The sequence below is a fragment of the Lampetra fluviatilis genome, chromosome 72 (genome assembly GCF_964198595.1).
Source record: "Lampetra fluviatilis chromosome 72, kcLamFluv1.1, whole genome shotgun sequence".
NCBI lineage: Eukaryota > Metazoa > Chordata > Hyperoartia > Petromyzontiformes > Petromyzontidae > Lampetra > Lampetra fluviatilis.
In genome coordinates, this window is record NC_136346.1 from 4,056,311 (window position 1) to 4,080,353 (window position 24,043).

The 24,043-nt window shown below is 50.7% G+C and overlaps 2 protein-coding genes across 2 annotated transcripts in view; one reads left to right on the top strand and one right to left on the bottom strand.

Moving 5' to 3' along the window:
* LOC144953089 (uncharacterized) overlaps positions 1–24,043 on the top strand; it is a 405,883-nt gene that overhangs the window by 376,440 nt on the left and 5,400 nt on the right. The window lies entirely within an intron of this gene.
* LOC144953195 (zona pellucida sperm-binding protein 4-like) lies at positions 14,921–23,686 on the bottom strand. Its single transcript, XM_078883755.1, has 13 exons — positions 23,649–23,686; positions 23,175–23,248; positions 22,233–22,322; positions 21,281–21,402; positions 19,444–19,558; positions 18,762–18,896; positions 18,390–18,568; positions 17,972–18,069; positions 17,468–17,595; positions 16,332–16,521; positions 15,709–15,844; positions 15,470–15,563; positions 14,921–15,177 (listed from the first exon to the last, which is right to left on the bottom strand). Exons 1-13 carry the CDS (start codon positions 23,684–23,686, stop codon positions 14,921–14,923), a joined length of 1,656 nt encoding a protein of 551 aa, XP_078739881.1.

Here is a 24,043-nt window from a genome sequence, read left to right on the forward strand (position 1 = left end):
GTGCTCGTGTGTTGCTGTGGAACTTTTTTTTTGTGTGCGGTTACGGCATCGGATCGTTATCTTGATGGGGCATTTAATGATTAATTCATTGTCAAGTGTCTCGAGCTCCGTTAACGTCCTGTGGGTTGCCGTGTTAATGACTCGCGTTGTTACATCGTTTATGTTGTTGCGGAGTCGCGATTGTTATTGGGTATACTGTATGGAGCTTCGCTCGTAATTGTTCATGTGTGACTGTCAGAAACTTTGATTGTGATCGTTGTCAATGTGTGACTGTCAGATACTTTGATCGTCATTGTTGCCAAGGTACAAACCGTATGGAGATTTGTTCGTGATTGTTATCAATGTATAGACTGTATCGATCCTTGCTCGAGAGTGTATGGACTGTTGGGTACTTGCTTGTGATTATTTACTATGTACGGATTGTCTGGGGTATTGCTTGTATGTGTTGTGATGTTGTGAAATTGCGATTGTGTGTGGGATGACTGAATGTAGCGTGTTTCTTGAGTTGGGTGCCGAAGCCCCGTGGAAATCCCATGGTTGCCGTTGTGTAGGATTTTTGAATGACATGACCGGTGTGGTTCGAACTCGCTGATGGGTTCGAGGGTGCCCCTTGGATTCTGTGTGGTTCAGGAGTGCGTTGGGCTGTGGATTGCCGCCAGATGGCATCGCTCTCTCCGCTCGATTGTGTACAGCCGAATGCTGCAATGCGAGTCTTGGAGAGAGTGATCGATGTGTCCTCCCAGCTCGATTGTGTACAGCCGCATGATGCAATGCAAGTCTCCGAGAGAGTGATCGATGTGTCCTCTGTCTCCATTTTGTACAGCCGAACGCTGAAATGCGTGCCTGGTGAGAGACAAGCTTTAAAATTCCCCCCCCGATACGGCTGACGCGTGAATCTGGACACGCGTCGGAAAGGCGGTAGGGTGGTAACATGGAAATTTCCCCCGATATGGCCGACGTGCATGGTTTTAGGATGGAGACGCCACGTCGGAAAGGCGGGGGGTGCTAACGGGTGACACGGAATGTCTGTGGTGGTCCTCAGTGAGGGCTGCTGGGACGCAAGCGCGGGAAACCACGGAAATGCGGTTCGGGGGTGCGGCCGCCACTTTGTACGAGCACGGGTAGCCTTGGAGATGCGGTTTGAGCATACGGCCGCCATTTTGTGCGCGCGTGGGAGCCGCGGCAATTGTTGCGCGTTGGGCCGCCATTTTTTTTATGCACGCGGGAAACCGCGCAGATGTTCGTGCGTTGGGCCGCCATTTTGTGCACACGCAGATAACCACAGCGATGTTCATGCGCCGGGCCGCCATTTTGGGCATGCACGGGAAGCCGTGGGGACGCGGGTTGCGCATGTGGCCGCCATTTTGTACGTACACGGTTGGCCTCGGAGATGTTTGCGTTGCACGTGTGAACTATTTCTGGGCAAGAGCAGGCATTTCTTTTTTTGTGCTATGTCGATTACACATATTTTCACAAAAAATTTAGATACTGGGGCAACCCTGAAGTGAGACGTTTTTGCCCAGTTCATGGGTCAGCCTGGAAGCATGACTTCCTTGACCCGGGATGTTGTAAAACATCCAACGTTTTACCTTTGGGTGCAGCATACTGGCTCGACCTTGAAGCGTGACTTCCTTCAGCCAGCACATGGGTCGACCCTGAAGTGCGACTTCTCGACCTGGGACGTAGGGAGACATCTGGAATGTTAAGCAGTGTGTGTAGGTAGGTGTTAGACTTTCGGTCTTCGCTCTATTGCCACCTGTGGGGTGGAACGGTAGCGGAGCGGTGTGAGACCCTGCCATCCATGGGGTGGTTGTGTGATTTTGGTTTGATTACCGGTGTTGGTTGTGCATCCAACGCGTCGAAATCTATGTATTTTAGTTTTTCTGTCTTCCGCCGGGCGGAAGACGATCATCTCCACTTCCCTGGGCCCGGGTGGCTGTCGTGGCCGACGAGCTGAGGCGCAGGCTTGTGGTGCTGTGCCTCAGGAGGTGGTTTCTTCTCGTCACAGAATTCCTGCACCTGCCGCCCTTGGAGTCGACGGTTGTGCTGACCGGATGTGGACTTAAAGGGGTGAGTGGAGCGCCCGTACATCACTCCTGCTCATCCTGTTGCCCAACTCCTGAGAAGGGGCCGTGCCCTCTTTGGGCCTTTTTCAAGTTCCCCCAGGACCTCCAGGGAGAGCGTGCTTGCCTCCTCTGAGGGCTCAGCCACGCGAACTCCTTCGAAAGACTGGCCGCTGTGCATGACTCTGACGCCTTGTTGATTGCTTACACCGTTGTTGAACAGTCACAGTAACATGTCTGTCTGTGCATACAATTTCACATGGATGGGCTGTGCTGCGGGAAAAGTGGATTGACCAGTTCTTCTCGATGAACATGTGTTGTTGTTGGTTCCCCTCGTTCCATACGTTTTACCCTTCCCCCCATCTCGGTGTTTGTACATATGTTCTCGCGGTAATTATTATCGTCGCCGGTTATTTATTGATGTTGTTGTTGGAGACTGTTTTTTCTGTATTGTCACAGCCGGGATGGCTGTTTTTTTACATGGGGGAGGGTGATGTAATGATTGTATTATCACTACTGTGTACACACTCACACGTGTGATGTCACTATGCCGGGAGCGTCACTACCACGTGGGTCTACACACACACATGACGTCATCCAGATATATAAATATAGACATAACTTCATCCGAGAAGATGGATACAAATTGATAAATCATTGGAAGGATGTTATTAACCAGGTATAACCTTAACTGCTTTATGGTGTGCCTTCATATCCGCATCTACAGTCTCTTACACCCAGCCCTACTCATTCCCATCATTCGGAAATTTGCCGTTGCATGTCGAGCTTGCAGCGCAGGTCATTTACCGCTCCCTGCTCCTCAGGTTATCTGCCGTCAATGTCATTTTTGCTTCCCCCCCCCCACCCTCTTTATCCTTGGCTACACCCCCCTCCCTCCCTCATCTATATAACCCCCTGTTACTAGCAGCTCTTTTGCCTACTTTAGCAACTGTTTTTTTCTGTGGTTGTCCCACCTGATGACGGACGCTTGTGTTGCGTCCGAAACGTCGATGTTTATTTATTTATTTAGCTATTTCTTTGTGCATATTTGTATTTGCTTATTTGTTTGTTTGTTCCTACGTGACTTTACCAAAAGAACCAAAGAGTATGGATCCTTGCAGTCACGAAAACTTCAAATCTAGAATTATCTCTTCCACTCACTCCGGGTCATTAGCCGTTACCACCGGAGCATCCCATTCAGTGTCGAAAACTCAAGGAAATCCAAGACTTGTTTACCCCTTAACGATGCTTCATGGAACGTCCGCACCCTCCTGGACTCTGACGATAAACAAACTACAGACCGCACAGAAGGACAGCCCTCGTGGCCCATTAATTCAGAGAATACAACATCGACATTGTAGCGCTTAGTGAAACCCTCTTACATGGAGAAGACTCTCTCACAGAGGCAGAAGTTTGTGAGGGCTACTGCTTCTTCTGGAAGGGTGATCCAGAAGATGCTCGACACCTCCAAGGTGTGGGTTTTGCTGTGCAAACCTCAATCATTTAATGCGTGGCTGAATTCCCTATTGGTAGTATTGAGCTTCTGCTGATGTGGCGCATTCCCTTGGCCTGGGGGCACTCTGCCAAACTCATCGGTGCTCATGGGCCTATACTGGATGCAGACAATGATGCCAAGGAGGCGTTTAATAAAGCTCTCGTCACTGCCATTAAAAAAACACTGCGCACCGACAAGCTACTCCTAATGGGATACTTTAATGCCAGGGTGGGCTTGGAACACCAGATTTGTGACCGTGTACTAGGCCGACATGGGCTGGGTGAGCTAGATTACATCATCATCCGTCAGTGCGCCCACAAGGAGGTGCTAGTAACCCGAGCCATGAGTGGAGTGGAATATTGGACTGATCACCATATGATCAGAGCCAAGTTCCGCGTTGAGATCCGTCCATGCCATCCAAGGAAGGCCCCAAATAAGAGACGGAACGGCAATGCTCTCAAACATCCAGTTGTCACAAAAAAACTCCCCCCAAACTCCCTCGACCCAAACAACACATGGACTGAGTTGCAAAGAATTCTAAAACAGTTCCATGAAGGAATGCATGCCAGAGTGGTGCTTGGTGGACTTCAATCAGAGCTCTTCAACGTGGAGGTCGGGGTCAAGCAAGACTGTGTTCTGGCTCCAGTGATATTCAACATGCTCCTTGCTGCCATCACAAGCATTGCACACAACTCCCTCAACCTGGTGGTCCACCTGTGCCAGACGGGTTCAGCACATGAAAGACGCCATCTCACAGCGGAGATGCGAGAGATGCACCCAGAGACACCCCCAGACACCAACGCACAGCTGGAATAACGCCATCCGAGACCCAACACACGTGTCCGATCTGCAGCAGAGTGTGCGGCTGTCGCATCGGCATCCACAGCCACATGAAGTGGCACATACGCCAAAAGTACTAGCCCACCCACAAGAGGAGCAATCGCCATCTTTTTTCTATGGACAGCCAAGAAAAAGAGAGGTCTAGTAACTATAGTAGCATCTACCGACTATAGTAGTAACTGCAGATTTCAAAGGGGGGGGGGGGTAGGAAGAGGACATCAGTGGGGGCAACAGACGAGGCGCAAAGCACCAAAAAGCCTTCCAAACGAGCTAAAACGTGTTTTCTTAGCCCGTGCTGCAAAAGTAATTGTGCAGTCCGGCTCGTCTTCCCATGCACGCTGTCCAGGATTATCCTCAGCCTGTGCTTTTGCAACAGTAACGGTGCAGTCTCCGGCTTGTCTTGATGCAAGCTGCTCTGCAGTTTACTCAGCCCGTGCTGCCAAACTGCCTTCAACGTTTGGTTGCTGTTGAGAGCCGCAGCTGCTCCGTTTGTTTTGCACGCCACAATGCTGCCACACTTTTTTGCTTGGGAGGTTGTTTTTCTTGGCATTTTTTCTCGTAAACAAAATAGCCACCAAGTCTTTAGCGCCAACACTAAGCAACCGGTTTGCATTGCTCGAGGCAACCACGCATGTGCAGATGCGCGTTGTGGCTTAGTTATCATTAAGATCAGCGTACATTGTAGGTTGATTTACCAAGTTTATATTGGACCAAGGATACAAACAAATAGCGAGTGTTCATTCGGGGGCTTAGTTTGTTGGCTTTGTGTACCTTGTTGAAATGTAAACCCAATAGTTTGTTTAAAGCGTTAAGGCAGACAAAATGACGTTCATAGGTAAAGAAGGAGTGCGTATATGGGTGCCATAGACATTAATATTACAAATGTTATCAGTTCAGGACAAAGTAATTTTATAGGAGGATATTTCAGGCTATAGGTCAAGTTGTTAAGTGGTTCGTGTATTTTCTAATTTTAACAAGTATGACTTAGAAGGAACAATCAAATCACCCCGATAAAATAGAGTGCCGTTTCACGTGTCATCATGTCAGTTATTATGCAGGATTGAGTAAGTCCAGGAGAAATGGTCTTTACAGGTTGCCCGTCCTACAGTGCGAGGGAGTTCAGGAGAAACGCTATTCAGACTCTTAGGTTTTTTCGTTAAAGTCACTTAGGTAAAAATTAATAATAAAAATAATACAAATAATAATAGAAATAAAATAATAAATCACGACGTTTCGGAGGCAACACAAGTCTCCGTCATCAGGTGGGACCATCACAGCTAAATTTACTGTATCAAGTGAGGCAAAATTCCAAGAGACAAGCTCTTAAATACAAGTTAAGGGGGAGGGGGAAGGGCTTATTTGAATGTGGTAGCCAATGAATGGAACGTGTTGGGGGGGGGGTGGGCGGGGCTAAAAGAGAACAATAGGTGCACTTGGGGTTGTAACCGGTGTTGGCTGATAATCCAAATACAAACAAGTGTAGGGGTTATTACGGGGAGAAAAGGCGGACGGGAAACACAAGGGTGTCTGCACCCACACACACGGGTGTCTACACCCACGACCGCATCCGTTAACCACTGGGGGGCCATGGGGGTTCTGTGAGCCCCCATAACCCCGCCCCTCCGAGGGGATCCCTATAAAAGGCGGGGAGCCAGAGAGCTCGTGGCCAGTTTTAGAAGAAGCTTACCAGTGAAGTCTGAAGACCGGCAGAATAGGCCCTGGGACTCCCCTGTCTCGCTGCCCTTGTCAGGGCCGAACTGGGTAAGCCAGCGGCGCGGCCCAAGAGCTTCCGGACCTCTGCTCTTGTAAGGGCAAGGCCGGCTTAGCTGGGTGCCGGGATCCGTGCTTACCAGGGCCGGATCAGACAGCCTCCCGTAGCACTATTAGAGGAGGACTGGGAACAGGACAGGGGAATTAGTGCTAGGGGTGGTTTTCCATCTAGTACGGGTGAAGGGGCCGTTACCCCTTCAACTATTGTATTTGTCCTTGAGTTAATAAAAGTGTGCCTCGACTCCATCGTCAGTCTCCCTGGAACTCACTACATCTGGCGTCAGAAGAGGTCCAAAGCATGGATACGAGATGGACGACTCGTGACCAAGACCCCGGAGAGGATGACAACGAAGGAGAGGCGGTGCAAGATGTCGCCACCGACGTACCTGGCCAACCGCTGCCGGCTCCAACACCTGCGGGGCAGTCGGACAGGGTCGGGACGTCGGCTGATGAGTTGGCGTTAGCCCACTCCCGACTGGCGGAGCTCCTATATGCAGCGGCTGCCATGCTGGAGCAGATAACTCGCCTGGGGCCGGGGGGAGCGGCGCAGCGGGAAAACGGACAGCGCCCGCCAGAAACTCCCGCCTTTGCGATGGGCCGGAGGCTTGAACTTCCCGCCACGGGTACAGTAGGAGCCGAGGGGGGGGCCCCAGCTCGTCACGCGGGTGGCGGGGCCCAACCAGCGTGCGCCACGTCATCGGCGGGGGAGGGTCGCAGTGGCTACCTATCAGCGGTCGCCAGGTCATCACCAGCGGACGACAGCACCGACCAAGCTGGAACCAGCGCGTCACCGATGGCGCGACCTCTATTAGGGTCCGCCATTGCTCCCCATACCGTCCGGGGACACGGTACGAGTGCTGGGAGATCATCGGAGACGGAGCCGACATTTCAGCAACGCCTGCCGGCCCTACAGGTGTTCGTATCGAGCGGCGGCGATTTGGGTGGGTTTCAGCGCCGTTTCGTCGCCCACCAAGAAATGGCTGGGTGGACGGACAACGAGGCGCTGTGTGCTCTTCCGGCGATGCTGGATGGCGACGCCCTTGGCACCCTCACCGCTGCACCCAGGTCGGCACGCTCCACGCTTCAGTCGGCGCTGCAGGTGCTGGCCACGGTTTATGGGCCGCCTTCTGATTGTCGCCAGCTTTTCTCCGAGCGGCAGAAGGGCGACAAGGAGTCACCACTCGAGTACCGCACGGCCCTGCTGGCATTGGCGAAGGCGGCCTTCCCGTGCATGGACGAGGAGGGGATCGATGCGATGGTGGCCGAGAAAATTTTGCTATTGGCCGACGACTTGAACTTCGTCATCCTGGTACAGGATGATGCGGACATGTCGTCATTACGAGCTGCAAGGCACATTCATGCCAATCTGATTTCCCAGCAGAGGAAGGCTAACAAGGCAGCTGCGGGACACACCGTGGCGGCAACCACCTCCGAATCTGAGGGGGGCTTCGCTGCGGGCCGTTCTGCGGGATGGCGGTCTGGCGGGCGACCGGCTCGGGACGTACCGAGCCACCGAGAGCAGCCCAAGTCTTCTGGAGCACTCGTCGTGTGCTACAACTGTGGCCTCCGGGGCGACGTGGCTTCGGGATGCCGGGCTCCTCGACAGCGCGGAGCAAGAACTGCGGCTGAGGACGGACCTCTTCAAAAGCCTCCACAACATCCTCCGGCAAGTCGTGGCACCCCACATGTTCGGCCTGCACGCACACCCACTTCCCTCTCACATGCCCCGACACACGATTCTCGGGGTTCGGGTGCTGGTGCGTTGGGTCGCGGCTTGATGGGGAGGGCGCTCCAACCGGGCCAATGGTCCGAGTTGGCTCACCGTGTTGTGGCTGCATCGGCGGGGTCGTCCGTTGTCACAGGGCACATTGATGGGGTGGAGGTATGGGTATTGATCGACACGGGAGCATCGGCGACTATCATTTCCGATTTGCTTTATAATATCCTGCCCGTTCAGAGTCGCCCGTTGCTCCCCGTCGACATACCGTGTTACGCTGCAAACGGGGGCTCGTTAGGTATCATCGGCCAAATTCGATCGCAAATTTCTATCGGGGACATTAAATTATCTGGCCCGGTGTTGGTCTCCTCCTCTCTGGCAATTCCGTGCCTGTTGGGGACAGACTTTTTGGCCAAATTGCCTGTCAAAATTTTGATTGACCAGGGATGCATCGAGCTTCCATCGGGCCGACGTATAACGTTCCTGCCTTCCACCCCTGCCTTGTGTACTGCCTGTGCAACGGTACAGGCGCTCGTTGCTCGAACGGTGCGCGTACCCCCGGGGGCACAGATGCTTGTGCCCCTGCGGTTGCGTCGACCGTTCGCTAAAGGGGTCTCAGACCAGGGCATTATGCTGGGGCCGTCTAGGGCCGGGGTGAATGGGCCAGATTTGGTGACGGCCCAGACTATTGTTAAAGGGGATGAGGACCCGTTTATCGTGGTCCTCAATGTCGGGACACGGACGGCGGTGGTTTCACAGGGAACCGTGTTCGCACATGCGATTCCGGTACCTGTGGAAACGCTGATCATTGGCCAGGTGGCCACCGCTTCTCAGCCGCGACTGCAGTCAGACATTGACGAGGGTTGGCTGGAGTCGCTTTGTGCTGAGACACCTGACCTGTCCGACTCACAACGTGCTAAATTGCGTACCCTTTTGTGAGAATTTTCCGACGTCTTTAGTAAGCACAAATACGATATCGGATGTACAAAATTGCTGCACCACCATATTGACACCGGTGACATCGCTCCTATCCGCCAAAATCCTTTTCGGTTAAGTCCCGCCGAAAAGGATCATGTCAAATCGGCTGTAGATGACATGTTGGCTTCTGACATTATTTCTCCCTCGACCAGCCCTTGGGGTGCACCCATAGTATTGGTTAAAAAGCACGATGGGTCCCTAAGGTTCTGCGTTGATTTTCGGTGGTTGAATAAGATCTCGGTGGCCGATGCTTACCCGCTTCCTCGAATGGACGAATCTCTGGATGCCCTAGCAGGATCACGATTCTTCTCCACCTTGGATTTGCTGTCAGGGTTTTGGCAACTTCCCTTGGACGACGAATCGAAGCCCAAAACGGCTTTTCGAACGCCGCACGGCCTCTTCCAATTCAATCGGTTGCCTATGGGGCTCCACTCCACTCCCACAACGTTCCAGCGCCTGATGGAATTGGTTCTCACTGGCTTGCAATGGGAGGTATGTTTGATTTACCTAGACGACGTGATCGTATTTAGTAAGACGTTCGAGGAACATCTTGATAGGCTTCGGGCCGTCTTTCTCAAAATGCGCGCAGCTAATTTGAAATTCAAACCACAAAAGTGCCATTTGCTACGCGAATCTGTAAGATATTTGGGTCACATTGTCGGACGGTCAGGTATCTCAACCGATCCCGCCAAAACGCGTTGTGTCAGCTCCTGGCCGACTCCCACCTCGGTGGGGGAGGTTAGGAGCTTCATCGGTTTTGCTTCATATTACCGGCGGTTTGTCGCGGAGTTCGCTTCCATCGCTAAGCCGTTACATGCCTTAACGGCAAATGCGGTGAAATTTAATTGGGGGCCGGAAGAGGTGGCTGCCTTTAACTCTCTTCGTGACGCCGTGGTGGGGGCCCCGCCGTTGAGTTACCCCGATTTTTCTTTACCTTTCGTGCTCGACACGGACGCGAGCAACACGGTGATTGGGGGCGTGCTTTCCTAAGTTGTGGGTGGCATGGAGCGCGTTGTGGCTTACGGTAGTAGAGTATTGTCTCCTGCCGAGCAGCGATACTGCGTCACCCGCCGTGAACTGTTGGCTATTGTTTTCTTTATTCAACAGTACCGGCCATATCTGTACGGCCGGCATTTCACCGTCCATACAGATCATGCGGCATTGCAGTATGCCCTGTCTATTCATCAGCCATCGAGGCAGTTGTCCCGATGGCTGGAGATCATTCAGGATTTCGATTTCGAAACAACATATCGCAAGGGAATTCACCACACCAATGCCGATGCCCTGTCACGCCTGCCGGTCGCTTCGGATTGCACTTGTTTCTTGGGCTCGGGGCGTTGCAAATCGGCGAGCGACGGCCAGGATCGGGTCCTTTCGGCCGCCGTTGAGGTTCCTTCGAACGTTGGCCCTATTGATATGGGAGGGAAGGATTCCCTACTGGGCTTGTCAGGTGCGGAGTGAGGGCGCCTCCAAATGGAGGATACGTCGCGCGGAAAGATCCGGTCAGGGGAAGTCGGGCGTTGACTCATGGGGGTTGTGTCAGGGCCTCCTCATGCATTGGGACGGAACGATCCGCCGCCACAGGCTGGTGGTGCCTTCCGCGTTGAGGGGTAGGGCTGTATGGGCTGCTCATGAGCGGCTCCTGCACCTGGGCACCCTCAAAACCCTTTCCATGCTCCAGCTTAATTTCTTTTGGCCGGGCATGGCAAGGGATGTGGACGATCTGTTGCAGTCTTGTACCCAGTGTGCTCAACAGAAGCCGCGAGCAAGGGGAGCCAGCCCACCGCTCCAGTCTATTTCGGTCACCCGGGTTAATGAGCTTGTCGCTCTTGATATTTTGGGGCCGTTTCCTTCCACGCCTAGGGGTAATAAGTACCTATTGGTTGGCGTGGAATATTTCACGCGATGGCCTATGGCTTGGCCCCTTGCCAACCAGTCGGCAGCAGCCATTGCGGAGGCTTTTGTCCAGGGCTATGTCCTCGACAAGGGCACTCCGGAACGGTTGTTGACCGATCAGGGAAAGAATTTCACTAGTGCCCTTTTACACGAGGTGTGTGAGCTTCTTGGTACGAAGAAAATTCGTACTTCGCCTTACCACCCACAAACGGATGGGATGGTAGAACGCCTGCATAGGACTCTTACGTCCATGCTGTCCCACCAGGTATCTGAGTCCCAAACCGATTGGGACCTTCAGATCCCGGGAGTTCTGGCAGCGTACAGGATGGCTCCTCACGCGGCGACCGGATTCTCGCCATTTTTTTTTATGTATGGCCGCGAAGTTGACCCGCCTGTCGCGACCCAGCTGAGAATTGCCACGCCACATGCTAAATCCAAGTTGGCGAACCATGTTAAATTTAACATCCTCCGGTTGGCTGAGGCACGGGAGGCGGCTATGCAAAACTCTGACTTTCGCCAGAAGGCTAATGAAAGGTTGCGATCGCGCCGGTCACACATGCACGAATGGCACCCGGGCGACAGAGCGTGGCTACACTGCCCCCAGGTACCATTGGCTACCTCGTCTAAGTTGTTGCGACCATGGAGGGGCCCCATGGAAATTGTGCAGGTTATGCGGCCTCAATGTGTTCGCATTAAATGGGGGAAGCGTCGGTGGTTCGTACACCCTTCACGGTTGAAGCCGTTCTTTGCGCCACATGCTTCCTCTCATGACTATGGCCGAACATGTGGGGGGTCCACTGACTCCTGGAGGGCGGGGTCGCCGCCAGCCTCTGATCCGCTGCTAACTGTTCCGTCTTCAGGGGCCCAAGGACTGACGCCCTCTCGGCCGCCAGCCTCCCCCGAGGGGGTCGGCGCTGGCTCGTCCAGGAAGCCGGAGGGCCGTGCACCTGCACTTTCAACACCTGCCGCCGACCCTACCGGGTCGGGCCCTTGTGACGGGCCCGCTACACGGACATGCGCCAAGACGCGCCGGTTGTTGTGAGTTGCTTTCCGCGCGTGTTCCGCTGCTGGAGGGCTCGCTCACCTTTTTATTTTTTATTTTTTTTGTGGGTGGGGATGGGGAACCACAATCTGTACATATGTTGCATGTGGGGGCGGTGGGTATTTATATGGGACCGTCGGTTGTTGTTACTCTTGTTATTGTTATTGTTACGGGGCACACGCATGTTGACTGTGTTAAGTCTTTATTGTTGGTTTTTGAGGGGTTGTTGCAGCTGGGACGGCTGCGAGTTGTACAGTGGGGGGTGATGTAGGGGTTATTACGGGGAGAAAAGGCGGACGGGAAACACAAGGGTGTCTGCACCCACACACACGGGTGTCTACACCCACGTCCGCATCCGTTAACCACTGGGGGGCCATGGGGGCTCTGTGATCCCCCATAACCCCGCCCCTCCGAGGGGATCTCTATAAAAGGCGGGGAGCCAGAGAGCTCGTGGCCAGTTTTAGAAGAAGCTTACCAGTGAAGTCTGAAGACCGGCAGAATAGGCCCTGGGACTCCCCTGTCTCGCTGCCCTTGTCAGGGCCGAGCTGGGTAAGCCAGCGGCGCGGCCCAAAAGCTTCCGGACCTCTGCTCTTGTAAGGGCAAGGCCGGCTTAGCTGGGTGCCGGGATCCGTGCGTACCAGTGCCGGATCAGACAGCCTCCCGTAGCACTATTAGAGGAGGACATGGGAACAGGACACGGGAATTAGTGCTAGGGGTGGTTTTCCATCTAGTACGGGTGAAGGGGCCGTTACCCCTTCAACTATTGTATCTGTCCTTGAGTTAATAAAAGAGTGTGCCTCCACTCCGTCGTCAGTCTCCCTGGAACTCACTACACAAGTAAACCCGTAAAAACAAAGTTTTTCACTACAAATCCTTTATATGCGTGGCATTGGGGCGGCTAGAGTCCTCTCGTCCTCTGGCTTGAGATGGCTGCCACCTATGGGTCAGATGATTGTCTGGCAGCATTAAACAATTGGTAATTAAATATTTAAGTTTTTTTCCCTAAACAGTGTAAAATTTTGGAAACATTTTTTTCACGAAAATGCATTGTCACGCACAACGAGGCTGTGTGCAAAATGTCATCTCGATTGGATCACGGGAAGTGGGTTAAAAAACGACCGAAAGATTTGCACGGTCCTAAGCAAGCAAGCGAACTTAATATAAAGGATTTAACAAGTATAACCCGTAAAAACAAAGTTTTTCACTATAAATCCTTTATATGCGGGGCGGCTAGTCCTCTCGTCCTCTGGCTTGAGATGGCTGCCACCTATGGGTCAGATGATTGCATGGCAGCATTAAGCAATTGGTAATTAAATATAATATTTTTGTCCTATGAAGTGTAAAATTTTGGGAAAAAAATTTCACGAACATTAATTGTCACGCACAACGAGTCTGTGTGGAAAATGTCAGCTCGATTGGATCACGGGAAGTGGGTTAAAAAACGACCGAAATATTTGCACGGTCCTAAGCAAGCAAGTGAACTTAATATAAAGGATTTAATAAGCAGTACTGTTAAACGCTGGGGATGTCAACACTCGGTAAAGTAGAATAGTACCTGTCAAATAAAATGGTCCAAATATGTGTAGTTAATTTTTTTACATGGTTAATAACATCTTTCCAATGATTGCTCAGTTTGTACCCATCATCACGGTTGAAGTTGTCTGTGTTTGTATATCTGGATGGCTTCGTGTACAAACCTTTGATGATAGCCAGAATGTTTGCAGAGTACCTTGGTCTCGGAAAAGACAATATCATGAGAGCCCACAGCGTTGTAGCAATGAACGGCGGAAGACTCAATTTTGCCGTGTTTCAGATCTGACTTGTGCTCGCGGAGACATGACGTTTAGTTTCACCAATGTAACAATCACCACAGCTGCAACTCAGTTTATAGACTCCAGGGTATTGCAAGTCAGGAATGACATATTTTATAGATGGGATTAGATCACGGATTTTATGTACTGTATCAGACTTGGATATTAGGTTTGTTTAGAATTTTGGAGATCTTTTTGGTCACGCCTGCCATCTACAGCAACGTGATAGTTTTGATCGGATTTTCAAGTGGTTGTTTGGATGGTGGGAGAAACAGCTTGGCGGATATTGCGGTCAGTGTATCCATTCATCTTGAGGGTCCGATGTACTTGTTTTAAGTCACTGGCCAGGGGGTGTTTGTCAGAAATGCCATGAGCTCTGTGGTATAGTTTTGACGAGAGAACTCTTGAGCCGGGCGGTGGTGGGAATCAGGTTAAGTAAGAATGTGTGGGTGGCTTTCCTTCAAATCTAGAACACTGTTCAAGTTTACTTTTCCGGTAGAAGGGAGGCCCATGTTCAGGGAGGGAGTCAATGATTTCCAGCCCATGTGTGATGCAAACGGTCTTCCCAACAGCCGGATTTTCCAGGCAGATGTTTAAACACAGGTCCCAGAGTTCATGCAGGTTGGAGACAGGAAATTCCTGGCTATCAGCATGTGGTGGCCATGCCCAAGCAGTTATCCATTTAGGAACAGAGTTGAGGCAGAGTGTCTCCAGTAATCACCCAAATGTAGCTAGAGATGGACGCGTCGTCACTGCATCAGAACCCAGGGGTCTGAAGCACCAAGCCACTCGTGCACAAGGCCACAAAAAATGTCTAGTCAAGCCACAACAGCGTTGTGGTTCCTTTCCAGGGGAAGAGCACTTTGACAAAGTGGACAGATGCTTTGTAATGTCACAACCAAACCTTTACTTTAAGCAAGTTAACCTTCAGTATTCCGTTTCTCCCCCTGTGCCCCACATTCTTGATGTACCTTTGAAAGTTTGCTATTGTGTGATGGGAAATGTTCCTGGTACATGTACACCGTTTGCTTGTTTTAGGGAAAAAAGCTTAAATAAAATCTGGATTCAGATTCTTTAAGCATGGCAAGGTGCTATTGTTTGAAGAAGCCAATGGCCTAAACCTTGATAGAAATTACTGCTATCGAGTGACTTGCCTTGGGGAAGAAACGTGACCAAATGCAGCACTAATACTGCCTACATATTGCACACACACCTCGTCAAAGGTCAGGACAGCAGTAGCAAATTTAAGAATTTTATTTTTGTCAATGGTCAGCAAGACATGCAAGTTCCAGCAATCACAAGTAGTCATCAATAGCTACTTCCGTCGAGCGCCACAGCCCGGCTCCTGCGCCTTCTGACGGCAATGGCAGCAGACAGGAGCGCAATTACGGCTGTGGCAATGACGAGGAGAATGGACAGGGTCCCAGCCGAGGCCCACGACGAAGAGGGAGCCTCCAGCAACAGAGCCGCGTCGTTAACAGGTGCTTCTTCAAAGAGCACGGGGCCCTGCAGCGACACCACGTGCTTTCCTACCACGCTGGAAGCGTCAGAGATGGCGTTGCGCTCTGGAACAAGAACAAAAATCGGTTGACGACTACTGGTCCATACGAAAGGACATTATATGCTGCAGGTCAAGTTCCCTAGAAAATCGAACGAGTAGGTAATTTTGGCATGTCACAGTTTGTTAAAAACCAGTCTGCAAAGTCACAGCAAATGTGCTCTAAATAGAAATTATAACATAGCAACATGACCACCAACATTAAAACCCCGTTTTTCATCTGGACAAATCGTTACTCTGCGAGGCTGTTCTGGGTATACAAGTGCGAGATATTCAATAGAAGGCGCGGTGGTGCTCACGGTAGCGCCTGGTCTGTCCACACTGCCGATTGCACTCGGTGAGGAAGTTGGGGCTGGAGCTGTCGCACACCACGATAGAGCAGTGCAAGTAAACCTGTGGCAGACAGAATGCATCGCTCCGGTAAATAAAGTTTCCCCATGTTTTTAGGTAGTACTTTTGCTCTCCCCAGTTGTACACCGTAAACATCATCCCTCCATGGTGACCTGGTTTTTAATGGCGGAAAAAAGCGGGCACTCACGAGGTCACGGGTGGTGCTGCGGTCAGAGTTCATGAAGGCGAAGGCCTGGAGTGCCAGACGCTTGTAGTGAGAAGGCAGTGGCAGGTCAGCGACACCAGGGAAGGACACACTGCAACAAGGAGACTGCACGGGGCAGCTGCACAGGTAAAAGTGCCGTTAACCTTCAATTCAAAGCAAGTGTCAGGTATCGGATTGAATGCACGCATCTTTATTGCAACATGCACGCAAGGATGAAGGCCAACTTTAGTCAAGACATGTTCACGACCAGCAAGGCAAGCCCAATTGCCAATATGCAGTGCATCTGTGCAATGCAACCATCACTGAATATAGTCGGCCTTGTCCAAACCACCAGCTCTGGGAGGCAGAGGGTGGCTGTGTTAACATCCAGAACAACCCAAGGAGCGTTGTGGCCATTGATATTTTGGATGGCACTGCAATCTTGCTTAAGCGACGCCAGTGCTCAGTCACCATTACATGAACTGTTGTCATTGAAAGGCGACGTAATTAGCACAACTGTTTACGTGGGGAAAAAAAAGACAACCAATGCCTCGAACCAGGTTGCCTCTGCAGGCCCTGCTGTGGCCGTGAGAGGGTTTAAAGAGCACTACCCCGACCAGCCTCACCCATCCACCACAAGCTTCCACTGCGTGGGGTCGGTGGCATCTGCCGTGGGCGTGGCCCAGCAGTCCTTCAGGAAGAGCACCAGTGTGGGGTCAGAGCGGTGCAGCAGTGACGCCTGCACGTAGAGCGGCGTTCCCAGCAGCGTTACCAGCGGGTACTGCCAGGGCTGGTACGGCGTGGTGTAGGAGTTGTCTGGCAGCGTGCAGACATGGTTCACAAGGCATGTGGATTAGTGGTGTAAGGGTCCTGTTTAGAGCACATTGGACAAGGCACCACAAAGTGTCTAAAACGTGCGCATTACTTTTGAATAGAACTAGGGCCATTAGCGCAACTTTGTCCTGGCATAGAAACCGTGGTTGATATTTCATTTGTATTTTTCATAATAAATGAAGTCACCCTCACCTCTGCATGGTTGTCTACATACTGTATACAACGGCATCGCTAAATGTCTGTAGATGCTGCAACGGGCACGGTATCACACCGAGGGGTAGGAATCAGGTGCTAACAGTTGGCCAAACTCTAGTCAATTGATAACGAATGAAGCTATTGACCACCATTCGTTCAAGCAAAGGTGACCTGACAAGAGGCTAAGAAAGCCAGTCAAATTTGCCTTTAAACAATGCCCTCAAGGAGACCGTTTTGGTTGATGGGTTGTGCAAAAAGATTCATTTGGTAGAGCCATGGGAATTAAGGGCATTGTCATCCCTTTCAATGTCGGCCCCACACTACCATGGTTTCAGCTGGTCGTTGCTAGATTCAAAACCACAGCAGAAGTTAGCATTTTAAGTTACACGTGCTACCATGGAGAATGTGCAAGTCGTTTTAGTTCATTAATGGATAATTATCAATCTGTTGGCAGGTTCACAATACTGGCAGCACAGCCTAGCGCAACGTTCGTTTGCAGTTCAAGTCCAGCAGCTGTGCCGATTAATGCATTCAAAAATCGCATGCAGTGGAAATTAAGCCAGGGTTGAGCTACTAGCTGAGCAATGGCTAAAAAAAGCACGACTTTCAGCTGGCTTCGAGTCAGAGCTAATACAGACCCAAGTTTTCCCTGGGTAGAGCGACATCACAACCCGTGTTCAAGGTGACATTTGTCCACTCATGTGCAAAGGGTGTCGGAGAGAGGAGTACTCACCAGTGAAGACCTGGAGCAGCAGGGAGAGGGGCCCAGTGGCCGTGGCTGGAGGTGGCGGTGGAAGAGTGCTCACCTGCACTCCAAGCTGCAGGTCTCCACTTCCAAGGAAGCGGCATTGAAGAACCATCCTGGTAAACAGACACCACCAGCCAAAGGCATGCACAACTTCCTCACGGCAGCAAGAGATTACAGGCGCGACACAGCAGACCGATAGGGTGTTTTGCAGACGTACCAGTGTAGGGACCACCTTGGTTAATACCGTGTTTACATTAGCCATATGCTATATTCCTACTACTTCAAGATGTTAAAGATCCTGTGACGAGGAAAAGGCGCCCTTGTGCGTTGAATGTCCCAATTTAATGAATAAATAGTTGAATAAGGAAGCAGATTGGTCACGGTTCTGCAAATATTTATGGTCGCAGGGACAGTGGACATTTATGGGGGTGGGTCTCCTCTGCAAGACTTATGCTTGACCCTCATGAGCACAGCACTTGCAGTGCTTACTTGTATGTGGACGACTTGGTGATGGCGACGCTTCCATCAATGCAGAGCTCCCGCTCGGAGACCAACATCAACTCGTACACGAGCTCCTGCCCACTCCACTGGACACACCAAAAAGTAGTTCACACAAAACGATAATGCCATTGAGTGATCAAGCAGAAGAATGATAAGTGGTACTGGCCAGGAGTCCAAATTGCTACAAATTATATATTCGAATCCCCCTAAATTCTGCTTTGGCACTCGATTCATTTGACACTCAATCATAAAATGACCCTGTTGTTCTTTATCAAGTCGTGCATGATTGTGCTCTGCACATCAATGAGTTGTGCATCAGGAAGGGTCCCGATGCAGCAGTTCAACAAGGCCAAACAACAACCATCAGGATGTGGGCAGGGCAAAGCAGAGTCCAGGAGCCCAGTACCTGCACAGTGGCACCACACGCTGCCATGGGTACGTCAAAGACTGCAAGGTCTGCAGACACCAGCACGGGGCTGCACTGCGCACCGCCACCGCCAGTCAGGTGCACAGTGCTCAGGTCCAGCGGTGGAGACGTTAGGTTCCGAGACACGGGCACCACAAAGCGCCCATCTGTGGTGCACACTGGGTGGAGAATGGCGGGGAGGGTAATGGAGAGTTCGCGGAATCGCGAAAGATGCCCCATGTAGCCCGTGGTGATGGAACAAGTTCAGGGAACCAGCACAGCAGGATGCTACCGTGCCAACAAAGAACCTCAAAGCAAGAGCCTAGTTTAGGTAGTGAATTATGGAACCTCTGTTTTGAGTCAGCTACGTACCAGCTTCACTGTAGAAGCAGCGGCGTAGAGTGGGGTCGTAGCAGCAGCCACTCTGTGAACAGACGTCCGCGCTCGGGACACTCTGCACAGAGTTGCATGGGAAGTTCCTGCTCTGACCAGAGCACGTGGCGATCTCTAACAGCAGCAGGAGCACAACAGGTCATCGTACAAAACCCCACACGTACTTAAAATAAAACGGCATCGTTTGAGCCACGTGTCAAGTAAGTGAATGAGTGTTACTTGGCACATGACGAAATCACCCGAGCAATGCACGCAATCTCAGAAGCAGAGCAGGGTTGAGTTTACAGCAAAAATGGGCAAACACGTTGCTCACTGGCTGTAAAAGGCTCTGACAGTGCAGCACAATTTGTTGCATTGAAGGTTAGTGCCACCGAACCGCGGCCAACAAGGAGCAGCGCGGTGAAGCATGGTCAAATTAACCCTCACGACCCAGGGCATCACCAACCAGCAGTGCATTAGGAAAACGCGTTTATATGGTGCAACTATTGCAATCAGCCATTGGGGGGGAAAGTGCATCGGAAAAGGATTCAAGCTGCAAGTTTGTCCAGTAAATGCCAAGGGCATGAAAAGCAGTTAAGCCAGCAGACCTATTCTATAGCACCAAGTCACAGGTAGTGCAGTCTGTGGGTCCGATTAGCAGAGTCAAATCAATGGTACTCACCTCCAGCCCTCGCTGATCTTAGGTTCTCAGGGCAGTCGATGGTGAAAGCCCAGATGAGCCCATTGAGCCCCTGCCGCATCTCCTGCAGCTCCACCTGGATCTTCCTCCTGCCGTCCTGGTGAAATAAGCAGACCTCAAAATCGGACTCGGGGCCAGTGCTCCAGGAAGGCTTACACAAATCAGCAGATTTCGTGCATTCGACATTGTTGGGCGAGGCCAGGCTAATGACAAGTAAAGCTGTCAAATGGGAAACCCGCCACCACCTATCACCCAAATTAAGGCAGGTAGACTGCACGTGGGGGTTGCATTCCTGGGTCCGAAGTCACTTTCCCAGGTAAACCCCTGTCATTGTTCAAACGGATGCTGCGCTGCTCCGTGTGTAATACAGTTTCCATATTGACCTTGCCACAAAACCTCCATTATGCTTCCCACAAACACATAGCACTCACAAATTACCACCCTTCACAAAACTTTTATGTCTTGTGCAAACAACCTCAAGTAGTGCATATATTTCTGGCACAAAGCTCGTATGTTGGTTAGGTCTGCCACTTACATTTTGCCGTTGTAGCTCATACATGTCCAAGTCCTGTGTGCAATATTTTGTGACATCTACGTTGGTTTCTTAGAGGTCAGCTTGGATAGTGACCTTCTGTAGCAAGTGCCGTTTATTCTATACCAAGCATCAAACTGCTCCGATTCCCTTCTTTGCATTGAATAGTATTGTGAAAGCTGCATCCATTGGCAGGCGTGAAATACACAAACTGAAAGCTTGTTTTGCCGTGTAAGTTTGGTGATGTAAGAGTTAACCGTTCACACATTACCTTTATTAAGGTGGCCACTTTGGTGAAATGGACGTCTAGATGGCAAATCCTTTACCGTTAAGTACCGCAAGAGAACAATTATGCTGGAGATAAGACTGACGAGACACAGACTAAAGACAAAAAAGCAATGCAATGAGGCAAGGCCATGGGCAATAAAGGATACTTAGGATTGGTTTAAAGAGTAATGTAGCAACATGGCATACTACAATGAACAAGAGCACAAATGGCAAGTGCAAACCAAGGTAAACTGATAAAAAATTAACCCGTAAAAACAAAGTTTTTCACTCTAAATCCTGTACATGCGTGGCGGCTAGAGTCCTCTCGTCCTCTGGCTTGAGATGGCTGCCACCTATGGGTCAGATGAGTGTGCCAGAATTAAGAAATTGATAATTAAATATTCAAAAATTGTATCTTAAAGTATACAATTTTGGAAAAAAATTCAAGAAAATTAATTGTCACGCACAACGAGTCTGTGTGCAAAAATGTCAGCTTGATTGGATCACGGGAAGTGGGTTAAAAAACGACCGAAAGATTTGCACGGTCGTAAGCAAGGAAGCGAACTTAATAAAGGATTTAAAAAGACAAGGATGGCAAGATCTTGATAACAAGACATATGGAATGAGCATTGCATCGATTGTACAGGGATACCGATCAAGAGAAAGAGCTGCTGTATAAAACTAGAAACATAATCGCTACCACCTAGGCATGATCGAAATAACCATATCTTGTAGGCATAAATAGAAAGGGCAATGAAACTCATCTGAAAACAAATTTCAGAGTGGACGCCATGAAAAAAAAATCAATCTTTGAAATAGCTATAAAAATCAAATGCACGAGCTAGGCAAATGCGGAGGGGAAAATACCAGTAGACAAAATCCAATTTCATTATGGCCAGACATCGGTGTCATGTGATAGCAGACCGGTTATGGATTGCGAACATCAATTTTGCTACTACCACAGCAGTCCCAGCGGGTACTTAGCATCGACGCAAGTCACAACGGTCTCCTCGTGTTCACCTCCACGCGCACGTGGCAGGCATCACCAGCAGCGGTGAAGTGGAGCGCAGCACCGTCCCTCGCGATGGAGAAGCCGCAGTCCCCCTGCACAGACTCCACATCCACGGCCTCATTCTGCACCGCTGGAGACATCAAGAACAAAGTTAGAAAAACCTGCATCTGGATGGATTGCGCACCACAAGTTCATGTGGGCAGCGTCACTGCAAGCGAGAGAAACAACAAAGTATGGCGTTAGTGTGAACGCGAATAGGAAATCTCCACAGAACCAGGAACGTCTCTAGGACACAGGATCCTCAATGCACTGTTGGAATTACGGCACTCCCAAACCTGCACAACGACCTCGTCTAATAGTTGCTAGTAAATAAGGCAGCGTGTCGGATTTAGCGACAAGATCTCCCAAGTCGTCAACGGAGGACTCCGGTGGGAAATGCAGACGATGCGAGTAGAGAACCAGAGTCTGACAGGAGTCATCAGGTTCAGTTTAGAACGGAAGTCACGACCTTGCATGAAATGTTCCAATGAAAGGGAGAGCGCCCATTGGGCAGGCAAGCAAGAGGTGGTATCGATTAATAAGGGATTCACCCGTCTAGTAAACACAATTATCCTATGGAAGAATAACATTTGATTCTCGTCGTCGTCCGTTGTATTAGACTAGTTGAAATGAACCATGATGCAAACACATTATTACGCTTTGAATTCCAGATTCTTAAAATTTCCATCGTTCATGCGAATTACATTTCACAACACGAACCAAAAATAGACACCGAATATGAGAAATTGCGAGGTCAAAGCGAATCGAAAACGAAGCAGTTGTGACCAAACAATTGACCAGAGAATCTCAGCCCCGTATCAATTTGATTGTATCCTTGGAGTGGCTTCATATATTCAATCATACACTGGATCAAGATGTCAATTATGTCATCATGATTTAATTGAAAGCTCGTCGACTCACTCCGTACAAAGACACGGTAGTCACTGTGAGAGGAGCTGCTCCATCCCACAGAAAAACCCAGGGTAGAGGAGATGCATTGCTTCAGCAGACCTGGGGGAGGCAGTTCAGAAGTTGAAACGTCAACATCAACTACACCTTACGGAGCAATTAAAAAACAGCCCGCGACGGTTGGTGGGTGGGCGCAGTCCCTTTACTTTACTGTGCACACAAGTCTGTAAGGTGTTGCTTTGTTTTTATTTGGCGCAAAGTCAAAAGGCACGTGCACGACTAGACAGTATGAACCTCACACCAGGGATCGTCAGCCTGCAGCTTCGAAGCCGTTGGTTGAAACATTATATTTTGGTTGTAGACCCCTGCATTATACTCTTGAAATTGTAGTAGAAAGTTGCCAAGGTAGAGCCTGATATGCAAATTATCAACGCGAGTGCACAGTTCCTTGTTACTATAATGGAAAGGAACAAGGTCATGATGATTTTGCACGCGAGTGTTACGTATAGTCCTGCGCAGTCAAATGTTGTACAATTCACCATTTTAAGTAAAGTTGCAAGGGCCGTGCCATCAGTCACCAGCCATATTTTTCGAAAGCGTTATTAACGTAAAAAGGAACGTGCAAGGGAGAGTTAATGTCCCCAAACGCCCCCTTTTCCATGCGCTGGAGGATTATTAATTACCTACATGACGGCCTATGCCCAACCGCAGCCATCACGTCGCGTCACGTAACCACTCCGGCGGCAGGCGCACAACAAATTCACCCCCCCCCCTCCACCTCGTCCAGGCAGCGCTCTTGTTGGCATCTCGTGTCGCCGGTAACGCTTTTCCAGTTCACCGAGAGACGCCGCCATTATAGTCTTGTGCATGGCGGTGTCCAGACACACGATAGCGGTAGTGAGAGAATGCGCGATGTGGTTTGCATGTGGCGACAGCAGCAGCAGCGCCCCCTACCTCTCGGCTCCCCCAGCGTCCGCGGTCCCAGCGACTGTCGAAGCGTCGCGTGGACGGAGCCCAGGCAGAGGAAGCTGCGGGAAGTACGAGACACGTGACCGCCAAGACGAGAGAACGCAGGGGGAGGAGAGAGAGGCAAACACCGCACCCCCCCCGCCCCCCCCTACAAAAAAATAATTTGCCCTGTAGCGATTTTAGGAAGGGCCTATTCAAGGCCAGCACGGTGCACGAAGGAATTGGTGTAAACAGCGCCACGCCAAGCCACCTTTGGAACCCCACCACCCACAATGGGGCGAGCGAGACATTTCAGGACCGCATTTCCACATTTTTATCTCAATGCATTTCTCCATGCAGGTCAGTCACCCAAAGCGATATGGAAACGCCCTCTCTTACAAACGTACACAAGACTTCATTATCCAGAGCTGTTGAGGAACATCCCTGAACACCACTCAGCACGCCCCTCCGCCTCCTCACCTGGTCAGGAGCAGCAGAAGAACTCGCAGAGCCGCCATCGTAACACAAATCATCGGCTGCATCGCTTCCCTTAGGCCATGGACCCCTTTTATATGGAGAGCCCTCAGCGATCCCGATCCAGATTGGATCAGATCCACCCACGCATTGTCTAATCAGCGAGATTTTATCAGAGCAGATCCACTCACTCATTGTCTCATCAGTAGAGGTTTGCTCGATCTCGGCGCACGTGCATGGATAGGAGCTGCACCGCAAATCACGCGGCACGTACGTAGGAGGAGTTAATTGGTTAATTACTGAAACTGAATGAGGCCGCGCGCAGATAAAAGCCCCGAGTCGGGACAGTAGCTGCGTTTGCTCTGCTGGTGCCGTGCTAAGTCTCGGTTTTTTGTTGTCCT

What these genes read in the sequence shown, in the direction of transcription:
- LOC144953195 (XM_078883755.1), bottom strand. Translation starts at nt 23,686, where the DNA reads ATGGCGGCTCTGCGAGTTCTTCTGCTGCTCCTGACCAG. An exon ending in AAGATCAGCGAGGGCTGGAG is followed by an intron (nt 18,897 to 19,443) that starts GTGAGTACCATT and finishes TGCTGCTGTTAG; the next exon opens with AGATCGCCACGTGCTCTGGT. An exon ending in TGGAAGCTTGTGGTGGATGG is followed by an intron (nt 15,845 to 16,331) that starts GTGAGGCTGGTC and finishes TTACCTGTGCAG; the next exon opens with CTGCCCCGTGCAGTCTCCTT.